Consider the following 14,685-nt stretch of genomic DNA (forward strand, 5'->3'; position numbering starts at 1 on the left):
ACAACTTTACTGACTTTTTTGTTTAGTCCATACTATTTTATTTTTGTTTTAAAGTACATTTAAGCTACAGATACCAAAAGGAAACATTTTAAATTCAGAGATGAGACTTTGGTGTCAAATACGTCTGGGTTTATGTTGCCATTTCATCCCATCCCTGTACTCAACACCTACATCAAACCCAAAAGCTTTGCCCAGTGATGTAGCTTCACCGAGTTTCCAGGGGAGATGAAGAGGCAATGCTTAGGCGCAGTGTAATTTGATCAGACTTTCCTATTAGATACTGCCTGTGTTAGTTAGCTTTCTGTTACTATGACAAAATAACTGAGATAATCAACTTAGGAGGGAAAGTTTAATATTGTGACCCATGGTTTCAGAGGTTTCAGTCTGTGGTTACTTGGCCCTGTTGCTTTGGGCCTGTGGTGGCACAGTACACCAAGGTGGGGGTATGTGGAAGAGGCCTGTTCTCCTCATGGTGCCCAGGAGGTGAAGAGAGAGAGAGGCAGGGCTGGGGTCCTGGTACTGCCTTCAAGGGCACACCCCAGTATTCTCACTTTCCTTCTACTAGGCCTAACCTCCTAAAGGCTGCACTGCTTCCCAAGAGCAACAAGCGTTGAGGACCAAGCTTTAACACCAGGGTCTTGGGGGTAAACTATCCAAACAATAGAACTGCTCTTCTAGGTCTTTCATTACCCCATGACGAGCCTATCATAAAGCCCCTTCTCAGTTCTTCCCAAATTGGCTTTATAAATCCTTCAAAGCAATTAAACTCTTTCCTTCAGTTTACCAGCTTCACTTAACAAAATGTACGGTCACCAACTTGAGATGGCTTAACTTATTTTTGAGTTCATGACAATGTGACAGCAATATGCATTAAGTAGAAACCATACTTCAGCGTTTGAGTTTTGACTCTTCCCGGGCTAGCACTACATAGCATGCCCTCCTAGGAAGCTGGGTAGCAGGTCAGCTGCAGCTCCCGTCAGCCATGTGATCACAAGAGTCCATGTCACTAGAGTGGATGCGAGGTGTTCAATACTACCCAGCATATTCAACACAGTATGAAATGGGTGTTACATGATTTGCCCAAAACCTTGCTAATGCAAGGTTCTGAGCATGTTTATGTAGGTAGGTTGGGTTTTGGTGTCTGTGTGGAAATCCATTTTTTATTTGCAGTATTTTCAGCTAATGATGGTTTTAACCTGATCTTAAGTCAAAGAGCATCTGTAGCAGGTATTTAGCAAGCAAAACAGCAAAAACCTATCACTCTTCCAAGTGTTTCCCTTTGGGGACTCATTACTGCACAACTTTTAACAAAACATTTTGGTTTCTCTGCTTAACCTATCAGTTTTTTGAATGGAAGAAAAGTATCTTGTAGCTTGAATTTCAAAAACAGCACTGGAAGGGACAAATCACCAGATTAGAACTGATACACTAAGTATGTAGAATATGGAGATTTTTAACCAATAATGATAAAAATAAGGGGTCTCACAAAACCTCATTTTTACAAACCAAAAGCTCCCGATGTACTGAGTCCAGAACTGGAATGCTTGAAAGCTGATAGACCTGTATTCATTTGCAAGCTTGCTCAACAGGACATTTCCAACAAGTATTTATTATCAGTTCTGGGTTAAATACCGAGCCAGGTGCTAGGGAGTGAAGTCAGCTGACACTACAGATTCTGCGATGGAGTGAATTCAATTTGTGTCTTGCTTCATGGCATTCTATCTTTTGCTAAAAATGATTTATTTGGTGGTGAATCATATTAACAAGACAAACCAGAGCTTAATTGGTTTTTAGTCTCCTGGTGGGAAGGGAGAGCTTAGGAACTTTTAGGATAAAGCTGTTCTATTCTGCTGCTGTGGCAGAAATCAATGGGAATCTGATGCTTTCCTTACTGGCTCTGTCTCCCTTTCTTTAAACAGGGGTAGCTCCATTCTTCTGACTTGGCCGCTCCTCTTTTACCCTCAGGCCTTATGATCCCAATCACCATTGCACAGGCCCCTGCTCAGAGATGAGCATCTTTGACCAGTTGGGGTCTCTCCCTGAATTGTTAAGACATGGACATGGAGACAGGTCCTTCTTCCTTGGGGGCCCACAAAGGCAATGAGGTTCATGTAGAGTTGTCTACTAGCAGGCTTCAACCCCCTTCTCCCGACCCTGTGGAGGAAACCCGTCAATCATGAGAGGATGAGGTCAACACACAGAAACACAATTAGAGTCAGATGATTTGTGAAATCCCTGAAATCTACTCCAACTGTGGCCAAGTTATACAACCCATTAAATGTGTCCATTGTTCGTGTGGCACTAGTAAGAGAGTTGTGATTAACGTAAACTCATGTGATTCCCATTAACAATTCATAACTGGCAACCTAAGCGAAATCGAGCATAAGAGAAAAAAGACAGGCACGCCATAGTGGACTTCCCATGTCAGACTCTTGCTGGTGGAACAGATAAGCCACTCTGAAACACTCACACAATGAAGCAGCCTTCGAGAATATGAAGTGTTTATTTACAACAATTATTTTTATTTTGTTTTAGTATATTAAGTATATTAGTAAATTCAATTCCCCCATGGATTTGTTAATTCAACAGTAAAAACAAACTCACAGTAAACCCCCTCCCCAAAGAAAAAAATCAGTCAGAAAATTTGTTAGAAGTAAGGGATACATCGGATACTTCAGACTCTTCAAACAGGGGGTCGCTTCTTCCCGCTTCCTTTAAGTCTTCTGTCTTCGCAGGGTTATTAAAATGGAGAGTAAGGTCACAAAGCAGTAACTGGGAGAGCTCTGAGCAAAACAAAATGACAGCAGATAGATTACAGGACACAGGTCATGAATAACAGCTTTTTCCTTATTTAGTTTTTTCAAAAGATTACTGATTAAACCACAATTCAGGTGTGCCTTAGGTTTATACACTACACAACAGGCGTGGTGTAAAAGTTGGCTGAAATACTCTTTAGGCCCAACTAGTCAGTGATTTTCCTACGCTATAACTTGATTTTTGTGAATCTGATTCATACATTTTTAAACTTATTTTTATTTGTTATACATATACATAGTATGAAGAATCAGGTCTACAAGTCATGTTACAAAAAATAGCTCTCATTTTGTGTTGCTTTTGTTGCTTCCTATCTGATTTTTGTGTGCATGGCAGGGTAGTGAAGTAGTTTATTCCCATATCTCTAAATGGCATTTTTTCTAATTTGGGGAATCATCTGCTGTGGCTCAAGAAGATGGGATATAGCTCTTTCATTCAATCCCTACTCCCCCAATACCCTTAGAGGACAGTTCCTGGAGCTCAATATTCAATGCTTAAATTTTAATTGCATAAATATCTTTCACAGCTGACTGATAAGTAGGACATCCTTTCCTGCAAGTTACCTCCCAACCACAATTAGTAATTGTGTTCTACTTTTTTTGTTGTTCGTCAGGAGCACATTTCAAAACCTTAGCTAAACCACTGCTGCACACCTCTGCTCTCGTGGAGCCCGCAGGTACGCTGCGCTGAGCCCACTGCTCTCCAGGACTGCTGGGCCGCGGTCTAGGGAGCTCCCTTCACCGCGATCCCAGGGACTCTGTTCACCCTTCCCTTCTGTGGCCTGGATCTTTTTCTGGAATTTCCATGTCTCTCTTTTGGTCTGCTACCTTGTTTGGTGCAATACAGGTTCAGTAACCTCCAGGGGCAAGGGGAGGCGTATTAAGTCTACAAATTTCTCTTTATATAATGATATCCATTACGCAGGTTAACTGGCTATAAAAATTTGAATTGGAAACTATTTCTTCAGATTTCCAAAGGCACTGCTGCACTGTTTCCTCACTTCCAGTGCTGCTATCGAGAAGTTTCCTATGATACTCAGTCTCCATCATCTCTTCAGCAGTTTGTCTGATCTTGTTCTTTCAGTGTTCTGAAATTTCACAATACTGTGCCCTGGGGTGCATCTATTTTCATCCATTGTGCTGGTCTCTTCTATTACAGAAATTCATGTCCTTCAGCTCTGGGAAAATTTCTCAGATTATGTCTTCAATGACTTGTTCCTGCTCTATTGCCTGCATGCTAATACTACCCAATGCTGGACTTCACTGATCTTATCCCTCTTCCCCCACCTCAACTTTACCTCTCTGTTGTTCTACACTATACTCTCGGGCAATTTCTTCACTTTCCTTTTCAATATTTCTAGAGTTTCACTTCTACTTTCATACTTTAATATCCAAGCACTCCCTATTGTTCCCTAAATATATGTGTAGTATCTTATTTCTTTTTATTAACAGCATCTTCTCCTACTTCTGTGGATTAATGGTAGTTTTTTGAAGTTTTATCTCCCTTCAGGAATTGCTTCTCTCTCACTGATTTCTAAGTTTTGTTTTTCATATTTGCTGCCTTCCTCAAATATCTGTTATGCCATAGTTTTGGGCTCATATTGAAGACCATGATAATAAAAAGAACTGGAATCTCTATGCTCAAGTATCTACTCTGCCAGATGATATCTCTGGATTATTTTATTGGGGGAGTCTTTACTTTGTTTCTTTAGGTCTTTCGTCTTAGGTGGGTCAGATTCCTAAAAGAAAATCTGTTTTAAAGATATAAATCTGGTTACAAGTGTTTTGGTGGCCACTTTAGAGGGTCTAGCAATGCAGAATGTAAACTTTGTCTTAATACCCTATTTTCAGTACAATCCTCTCCCTTCAACTCTGACTAGTGGCTCTAGGAAGAGATTCTTCGTTTTAACCATGAGTTTGCTGTCACAGAAGGGGGATGCTTGCCCAGTTCAGACGGTGGAAGAAATCTTAGGGATCTATGATTTCTTTTTTTTTTTTTTTTAATCTTATTTTTTTTTTTTTTTTTTTTGGTGGGGTTCTTTTTTTTGTCTTTTTTGGAACTGGGGGTGGAACCCAGGGCTTTGTGAATGCAAGGCAGACGCTTTGCCACTGAGCTACATCCCAGCCCATAAGATTTCTTAACATTTAACTAGTGTTCCCAGTATCAGCTCTGTTTCATCCTTATTGCCAGACAATTCCAGGGTTGCCATGTGTTGAGTGTTGTTTTTTTTTTTTCTTGGTTTTAGCCAGTCACTCCTGCTGAAGAGTTCTGAAATTTTTGGACATTGGGGTTTAGACTTATCTTTTTGCTTCCCTTTGTATCTGTTTTGTTGTTATTTATTCATCTTTTAAACCATGTAGATTTCTATCTCTTTAAAATCACCTGAATTTTAAAATCAGGTCTACCACTGACAAGATACCTTGATAAATTAACATACTTTTCACATCTGTCATTGCCAATGTTGGTAATTCCAATCTTATACCAACCTTACAGCATTGTTATTACAATTAAAATCATTTTTGTAGAGTTCTTAGGAGAATGCCTAAATCATGTAAAATTCTGTCATCCACTGACATGATTATTTTGAGAAGAAGTGAGTATAAATGAAGTGTTCATTTAGTCCTTACAGAAACTTACCCTCCTAGTCTAAGTTCCCTCATATACCAATTGCCTGGCCTATCCTACCTACACAACTTTTTAGGAACATGTTTATCATTTTCATTATCCCTATTTTACTTCATGAAAGAATGTTTCACAAATAAAATCAAATCTTGGAGTAATTGAACACCTAATTGTTTCAAATGAGTGCAAGCATCCAGAACCAATTATTTATTTAATAAAAATTTCCAAGAACCCATTATATCAAGAAACTGTGTTAAGTGCTAGAAATACTCTTAAGGAGGTTTCAGTTGGGCAGGGAGAGAAAAAGTAAGTAGACATACAATTACAACACAGTGTGACAGGTTATAGGGAAGGGTAGAAGGGAAACATACCAGGTAAAAAACAGCAGTGTAAGTAACCTCAACTAATAAGTAGCAATTAACTTAGTATGGAGGAGGTGGGGTGTAGTAATGGGATTTCAGAAGGCATATGTGTGAGGGCACAGACACAAACTAGGTGCATGGTTATGCAAATAACTCAGTATGGCCAAAGCACAGAACATGCAGGGGAAAAGAGGTGAAACTGGAGAGGGAGACAGGGCCAGATCTCAAAAGGTTGTACAGTCCATTCTGGGAGTCTTGCACTTTATCCTGAAGACTTGGTGAATCAATGAAGGTTTCCAGAAGATTTTCATTTTAGAAAGAGAATCTTCACCTAGTATTGAGATTAGTTTTTGAGAGGTAATAAAAGTTAATCAGATTTCTTTTCAACAAACATCTCAGTCTTTGTTAATATTCACTGTGAATTTGTGATATACATAGTAAGCACTTCCTCAACTTATCTGACGATCAGAACATAGACTGTTTCAGTGCACATCATCTATTAACATCTCTTGAGACAGCAGGGTTCACAGACCTAAGTCTGGGAAGTGATACCCTAGGGAGAACTGTGGAAAAGCTGAACAGGCACTCACTATCTGGTGCCTAACTAAAATCCGCTCCCTTCTTCTTCTTGGTGGCACAACTTGGTTCCATTTGAGGTGCTCCTTTCCCCAGCTCCAGCAGTGCATTCTAACTGGTCCAAACTGGTCTTGGCGGTCCCACTGCCCTTGGCTTTGGCTGCTGTAGGGATCCGCATGTGATGCAAATCTGGTCAATGAAAGGAAAGGGGAAATGTGCTGCAGGGATCTGGGGAATGCTTAGATACAGAGACAGACCGAGACAATGTCTGTGCATGGTCATCTCTGAAGGTAATGCCCATGAGCGTGAGTGACAGAGTAAACATGAGAAAAAAGAGGGGAAGAACCTGGTCTAACAAGTCTTTAAGCGTCTGAATTAACTTTAGGGATGCCCTCCATTAGATCTCATTATTCCTTATTGCAGAAATCACGCTAAGTTGATATTTTGTTACTTGAAGCTCAAGGACTTGTAACTGACACAGGATATCTATAAATATTCAAGAGTTCTAAGAATAATAACTACACATTCAATGTAGTTTTCATGGTTAGAAACAGGACCCAGAGGTAAAAGGAATAGGGGAACAGATTTCAGCTAGTCCATAAAAGGAACTGTCTAAAACAGAGGGGTTGACTGGAGAGATATGGAGTTCCCCAAGACAAGGAATGTTTGCTCAGAGATTATCCCTAGAAATATTATCATGGAGATTTTACACACCTAAGAAAAAAAATGGAATATATTTGTGAGGTGAGTGACTAAACATGACTTATAAGGTCTGCTGTGACTCTATGAACCTGGTTAAAATGAAGAATCCTTAACTCACAGAATCAAAATTATTAATTTGGAATGAACCTCATGAACTTAAGAATTCAATAAAGACACACTTTTGTAGAATGTGACAGAGTCACTGAATGGTGTGGGGAGGAGAGGAAGAAAGGTAAATTCAGAGGTTAGACAACACAAGAAGCTTGTTAGAGTCAGGGAAAAGAACATGGGTCTACTTACTCCTGGGTCAATGCTCAAACCTAATTCATTTTTACAGATCTAATACGGATTATATTGTCAACATTTCCTAATAGAGGAATCCAACACAAATTAGCTCTACCATTTATTTTATAACATGCAAACATTTTAGTGATTTCATACTTACCTTTCATCTTCTTCAACTCCAAAGAGATTGTGTTAATATCTTTAATCATGGCTTCCACCTTTTGCTTATGATCAGTAACATTATTCTTAAACATCTGATTTTAAAAGAGAAATGAAAATGATACATAAGCCAGAAGTATTTATGTGTACTTTAAAAATACTTGAACTTTCAGTATTTCTAAAAAAAAAAAAAAAGTTATTTCAGAACTGATGATACTTCATTTTTAGGCATAGTATTTGGTTTCATTAGTTAGACTTCTAACACAGAAAGGCATTAATCTATTTCATATTTTTCCAAATGAAAACAACTCCAACTGGGATTCTTGGAATGAGTTTTTCTTCTTTAATCAAACTATATCCACAAGATGGGGCCTTACAATTGAAACGAAGATGGCCTCTTTTCAGAAAGCCGCAACACTTGTATATCATCTTATGATTTAGCAATCGTGTAACAGCTTCTGTGTTTATGTAAGTCAATGTCTCTAATTTATTCTTGAATGACAGGATCCACTTATGACTTAAGTACAAAGTAAAACTCAAAATAGGATCTAATTATAACTCACTGTCCAAGTGGATGACAAAATGGCCACGTTAGGTTCAAGTGTTAGGGCAGCACACATTTTAATATGGGTTAACTGAAGTGTATAAATCAACACATTACCATGTTATATACTCAGTACCTTACACATACTTAATCCAGTCAGATACAAGTATAAACACTAACCTTCAGCCCTTCAAATGTCTCTCAAAATGACTTGAAAAAATAAACCAGGATTAGCACACAGCTCCTCCAGCAGTGTGCAAGCTGGGCAGTTAAGGGTCAGACTTTTGTCCAAAATAATGAAAACAAACTCACCTTTAAATCAATCCTTGCCACTGCCTTTTCCTGAAACAGAGGAATTCATCCAATTTCACTCGCTTCAGAGACACTGTAAAAGAAATAGTTTTGTTTTCCAGACATCAATCAGTAAAATACACTTCACATCCACTTTCAAGGTGCTCTGTGCTAAAAAGGGAGGATCAACAATCTTACCTGGGCGCGCCAAACCAAAAGATTAAGGTTTGAGGGACAAGGAAACACGATTTTAAAAAAGAAAAAGTCAATAAAGAGGGAGGGTAGGGATGGGGCGGGGGAATTAAGGAACTTCAAAAGCAAAGAATAAGTGTAAATAACTAAAAAAGCAGGAGTGAAACTCAGTGGGTAGCGAAAGGCCCAACTGAGCGGCTTCCGCCCAGGGGTGCGAGTGTGGGTGGCCGCGCGGGTGGGGGCCTGGATCCCTCCGCACAGGCCCAGCCAGGAGGGTCTGACCTCCTCCCGGGCGCTGGACCACCCGGGGGTGGTGGGGGTGTCGAACAGTTAAGCCCGGAGGCGAAAAGTGGAGCAGACGGGGTGGAGCGAGGCCAACATGTCGCAGACCGAGGGAGGCACGCGGGCCACCCGAGCACTGGCCCTGCCAGGGGCGCGGTCCACGGCCGCCACGGCGGGTCTTTCCTAAACCGGCCCTCCGGGCCCAACGGCAGCCAAAGGCCACCCGGGCCTTCCCAGCGCCCAACCGAGCCCAACGGCCGCCGCACCCAAGGGGCGTGGACGGGTCCCCAGCTTCCCCTCCTGTCCAGAGAACAAGGCTGCGGCCCTGGCCCGCGGACGACAGGTCACTGGCCACTCGCCAGCCTTGGCCCTTCTGCCCGCAAGGAGCCCCGGTGAGGCCCGCCCGGTGGCTGGAGAAGAAGCCTGGAGACCGTGGTCTTCCAAGCCGGCAACACCGCATGGGTTAAAAACCCAGGGACCCGGCCTGCCCACCAGCGCCGCCCGTCCGCACCCGGCCAACCGCCACCGAAGCTGCGACTGGGGGATGCGGCGAGCCGGCCAGGACTGTGAGGCCGGCCTTCCTGATTGGTTGGCCAGCTGGTTTCCTAATTGGCTGGCTGGCTGGCCTGGGGCTTCCTGATTGGCCGACTCTCCCGCCTGGGGCTTCCTGATTGGCCGACTCTCCTGCGGGGGGGGGGCTTCCTGAGAAGTGCAGCTCCTGGCCTCGTCACCACGGGGAAGGTTCTGGAAGCCAGGCTGTAGGTGAAGCCCTGGGTAGGAGAGTTGCCGACGCTTTCTGCGTGGAGGAAGCCAGACTCTGGACCGAAACTGCCTGGTTCTGAATCCTATTCCACCATTTGTTCAGCTGCGTAGACACAAGCAGGCTGTGTAGCCATTCAGTCCAGTGCCCTCACCTGTCCTATGGAATGAGAAGCTGCCTTTGTTATTTTGAGAGCTGAGATAATTCCTCAAAAGTGCTTGGCACTGTATAAGTGCCCCATAAATGTTAGCTAGTATCATTCCTCTAAATTTTTACAGACGAGTGAAGAGTACAGTAAGCTGAGAGGTACGGTGGTTTCTTGCCAAGAGGAGAAGCTGGGATCCAAGCCATCTCTTCTTGATTCCAAGGGGACTCTCTGTCCCTTCAACCCTTGGTGCTGACCCGCAGAATTTACGTGGTGCCCTGGGTTATTGTCTAGTCTTGGTGAGGAGCTTTGATCTCCTCCAGCATCCCAGGCTCAGAAGGTCTTCACCTTCTCTAAACCTCCTCTGTATACCCTTGAACCAGTGCTTTGCTGACAAGCCATAGCACAGCCTGTTAGTTATTTTATATTCATTTTAACAATGGAGAATTTGTTACCTAATGCAGAGTTAGATAGATGAGACACATGGACTATACGGGCATTTTCCAAATTTTACTCAGGGATGGTCAGAGTAATGACTGACAAAAACTTGTAGTACTGACATTGCTATTATTACCTCCACATTTGAAATCTACTTCCTTTGAAAGTTTATTTTAAAATTTGTGAGTCATCAGTGTAAATGGAATGAAACATAAACAGCAGGTTAGAGGGAAAATAATGAAAGAATGAAAATGATTATTTAAATTTAAATAATGAAAATTTAAATTTAAATAATGAAAATTTAAATTTAAATTTAAATAATGAAAATGAGACAGTATTTTAAATAGTTAGATGAGCTTGCCTCCTGATGGATCTTTGTTAAAATAAGGTCTTATTGTTAGAGAAGTGTTAAAGGCAGTCTAGGGAAAACTGATACTTTCTTCTGAATAAAATCAGGAAGATTTTGAAAGAGGAATAACTCTCACTGTTCAGGTACATGTTGTTAATGCCTTTGTGCCATATGCAGATATACCTTGTATCACTAGTGGGACACATCCCCTGCTTTTTAGAATTTGAGATTATGCAGTCTCCAATAATCCTACCCCTTCTAAGACTTCTTAGTTCTCAATGTGCTGTATGTGCCTTTCAAAATTCCCACAGGCAGCTTCTTGAATCAACCCTACCCAACTATGCAGTTTCACACCAGCCTCTGTGCCCATGTGTGCCTCACTTAATAGTTTAAATTTGGTGGTGTCTGTTTATGGGTGTTTCCCCTAATGCTCTGAGTGCCGAGTAAGGTGTTAAAAGGGCTCAGCAGAACAAAACTCTTTGGATACTCACTGTGCGTCATATATAATGTCAGAAGTTTTAATTTCCTGATAACTCAGAAGTTACTCTCATCCCAATTATATGGCTAAGAAACTTAATCTCAGCTCAGTTCCTGCTCAAGGGTTCAAGACCAGGAAAGGACATAATCTTATGCATCCTATCTGTGTGATTCTGGGTCTTTCTATTCTTTTCTCTACAATATGTGGTCTTGTAGACCAGAGTATCACTGCCTTGGGCTGAATTGTGTGCAGGGTCTCAAATTCATATGCGGAAATCCTAACCCCAAGTGTTTCAGAATGTGAGTGTATTTGGAGACAGGGTCTTTAAAGAGGTGATTAAAATGGAGGTGTTAAGAGTTGGCCCTTGTCATGGTTTAGATGTGGTATCCCCCAAAAACTCACGAGAGACAATGCGAGAAGGTTTAAAGGAGACATGCTTGGGTTATGAGAGCCTTAACACAATCAGTTAGTAGGGATTAACTGAGTGGTAACTGAAGTGGTAGGTGTGGCTGGAGGAGGTAGGAATCAGGGTGTGGCTGTGGGGTACATATAGTGTATCTGAAGTGTGGACACTCTCTCTCTGCTTCCTGATGATGTGAGCTGCTTCCCTCTGCCAAGCTCTTCTGCCATGATGTTCTGCTTGAACCCCAAGGAATGGAGCCGGGGTTCTACAAACTAAGACCTCTGAAACTGTGAGCCCTCAAGTAAACCTTTCCTCCTCTATAATTGTGCTGGTCAGATCATTTAGTCACAGCAGCGAAAAAGCTGACTAAGACAGCCCTAATCCTGTCTGACTGGTGTCCTTTATATGAGGAGGAAATTTGGACATGCAGAGACTCCAGAGTGTGTGTACGTGGAGTAAAGACCATGTAAGGACACACAGGACAGGACGGTGGCCATCTCCAAGTGATGAAGAGAAGCCCCCTGCTGACACCTTGATCTTGGACTTCCTGAGGAGCTCATTCTACTGTTGCAGCACCCAGCTTGTGGTGTGTTGTTACGACAGCCTAGCAACCTGAAACCACCTCTCTTGAAGTGCTAAGTGAGTACATGATAGCTTACAGATGTTTTGAATGTCATAGATCAGAGAACTTAAAAATGCATGTAAGAGCGTACACATAAGCATACCAACGTGGGGTGACCCAGCATTTATTTTCTGAATGAAGGGCATTAACGATAGAAATAAAATTGGCATCACTGTTTAATAAAAGCAAGGGTACATCAAAACAAAAGGGAAAATAAAAGTAAGCATACAATTTGGGGATAAGGCCAGTTTAACAAAAAACTTACCAGACATATCCTTTCTTCACTGCTTTCTTATTTTGATGCAGATAGAAACAAACTTCACCCCAAACCTACGTGATTTCCCATGTGTGTTTGGAAGCACCCTGTAGATAACAGCAGAAGAGCCTTTTTGGGAGAAGTTGATTGAAAACAGTAGGTGAATGAGTCTAGCATTAGGATTGAGGATGATGGGGCTGGCTTGGGGAGACATGGTGTCCCAAGCTCCCAAGCACAGTGAACCGTTTCATGAACAAACCAAGAATTTTCAGGAACTGCCACTGCCTAACCCATGGCTAGGATCCACCTTACCAGACTCTCAGAACTTTTCGTGGGATCTAAAAAGCACCCACCCAAAAGCACCGATTTTTTCTTATAAATAGATTCAAATGACTGCATCTGAAACAGGACATCATTAAGCTGTTTATTCATAAAGAAGGATCAACTTTGTGTTTCTTTTAAATAATTGTTATAAGAAGAAAAAACAGATTGAAAACGCGGGGAAAAACTATAATGTATTTCCATCCATAAAGTTGTCTGGGAGCAATGATGACTTATTGTCATATTTTACCTCTTTAAACAACTATACCTTTGTCCTTTTGTTTTTTCCCTAAGAAGATAAAACTTCAAAAACATGATGTGCTACTTAATGCTTGAGACTGTTATAGTTGAGACCCTAAAAAAAGATCTGTCTTCTTTAATCAGTTTGCGAATACAACAGTTTACTGGAACCCAACAGGCGTTGGGTTGCAGTTGTTGATCTAATGCTAATTCAGTGAAGGAGATTTAAAGGCTGGTAAATTCCCCCCTAAAGAGAAAGGCAGTTATCAAAACAGGCCCATTAAGCGTTTTATGGAGCCTAGTCTGTGCCTCAGTTAGCTTTATTACAAGTCCTGGACACAAAGTCTTGGTTTCCAGGAAAACAAATTGAGTCAATTATCTCACTTCTTCCACTGGATCTCAGGGCTCTTGTTTCCCTCCTCTGCCTGCTCAGTTAAAAGTGCTGGCCTGTGTGTCCCAGGACCTGCTACCTGCCGGGGCACCAACTCCCTTCGAAACAACCCAGGTCTACACAAATCTGGGAAGCAGCAACCCCTGCATATACTTGGATTGTTACCTGAGAAGCATGACCAGTTTGGAAAGATCAAAGACTCCTCTGTACTCAACCAGTGATTTCCCCTGGCCAGCCACATAAAGGAAGCAAGAAGCAAGCAGTTGGCAGCCTCTGTGATCTCAAATGAAAGCTGGATTTGCTGCCCACTGTCGTCTTCTAGTAGCTGATGTGACATTAGACAGAGTCATGTCCTTTCTCTGCAGGAGAGAAAAAACACTTCTGCAACACAAAAAGATAATACCAAAAATCTACCTTGCTCCTAGGTCAGCTGAAGTGTTTTCACCACTAAGAAAGAAATTAGAGTTCTGTGTCAGCTTGTCCCTCTAAATAGGAAGCTCACCAAGTAGGGTTGCCAGAAAAAAAACAAAAACAAAAAACAGGACATGCACCTAAATTCAAATTTCAGAGAAATAACGATTGTTTTGTATAAGTTTGTCCTGAATGTCCTGTGGCACTCAGATTCAGATATAACTCAACAGCCTGCCAGTTGCTAAATGTGGCATGTTAACCCCACATGCTTCTGCCAGGAAAGAAGAAAAGCAAACAACGTGAAGCCCTGGGATTCAGTAGGTTTGGAAGCCTCAGGACACTGAGGCTTTCCAAGGTCATGTTCAGAACAGTAGATGGAGGCACTTACTGTGTCCGCACGGATTCTCCTCTTCCGTCTTGGTGTTCAAGACAGCGACCGACAGACACTGACCGCATTCAGCAAGGCACTGAGCTGTTACACTTGCCTGCCCGTCTTTTTGTCTGCAAACTGCTTGTGCTTTGCTTTTAGATGATACCTTCATCCAGCAAGACCTGTTCATGACACAGGTTGGGTTTATTTCCAGAGATCCGCCAATCAGAGAGCACCAGTCTCTGTCCCACATAAAAAATGTTTCTAATTCTATTATGCCAGGCAGCCAGCCCCCAACAGTACTCCCTGTTTATTAAAGGCATAGCTCCTGATCCAAGGCCCGCTGCCTCGGAGCATGGCCCCGCCCCCACACCACCTGCTCCTCAGCCCGCCTTGCCTTGAAGAATGAGTCTCTATGAAAAGACATACGACACGTTTATGAAGTCAGTCACACTAGAATGTAAGTCTTTTCTTTTTTCTTTCCTTATGGAGAAAGGAGTGTGTGTGTGTGAAGGCAAGTTTGGAAGAATTTCACCAAATGTTAACAATCACTATTAGCATTTATGATTACGAGGCATAAGGGGGATGTTATTTCTTTGTGTTTATTTATTCAGCCCAGCTACAATTTTAACCCCAACCGCATCTATTTTATCGTCAGGTCACTTTTCAGTG

The 14,685-nt window shown here is 41.9% G+C and overlaps 1 protein-coding gene across 3 annotated transcripts; it reads right to left on the reverse strand.

Annotated features, from left to right (window-relative positions):
• Positions 1–112: 112 nt before the first annotated feature.
• LOC306664493 (uncharacterized protein C5orf58) lies at positions 113–14,277 on the reverse strand. Of its 3 annotated transcripts, XR_013764721.1 has the most exons (7): positions 14,032–14,277; positions 13,398–13,613; positions 12,290–12,387; positions 8,377–8,449; positions 7,522–7,615; positions 6,389–6,563; positions 2,653–2,783 (listed from the first exon to the last, which is right to left on the reverse strand). XR_013764721.1 is itself a non-coding variant. In XM_079145437.1 (6 exons), exons 5-6 carry the CDS (start codon positions 7,613–7,615, stop codon positions 2,632–2,634), a joined length of 246 nt encoding a protein of 81 aa, XP_079001563.1. In that variant the 5' UTR covers positions 8,377–8,449; positions 12,290–12,387; positions 13,398–13,613; positions 14,032–14,277; the 3' UTR covers positions 113–2,631. The 3 variants fall into 3 exon arrangements, 1 of the variants encoding a protein (XP_079001563.1); XM_079145437.1 differs by lacking the exon at positions 6,389–6,563 and having other exon boundaries at positions 113–2,783; XR_013764722.1 differs by lacking the exon at positions 2,653–2,783 and having other exon boundaries at positions 4,953–6,563.
• Positions 14,278–14,685: the final 408 nt, after the last annotated feature.

This window comes from Sciurus vulgaris (genome assembly GCF_902686455.1).
Source record: "Sciurus vulgaris genome assembly, chromosome: 6".
In the NCBI taxonomy this organism is placed as follows: domain Eukaryota; kingdom Metazoa; phylum Chordata; class Mammalia; order Rodentia; family Sciuridae; genus Sciurus; species Sciurus vulgaris.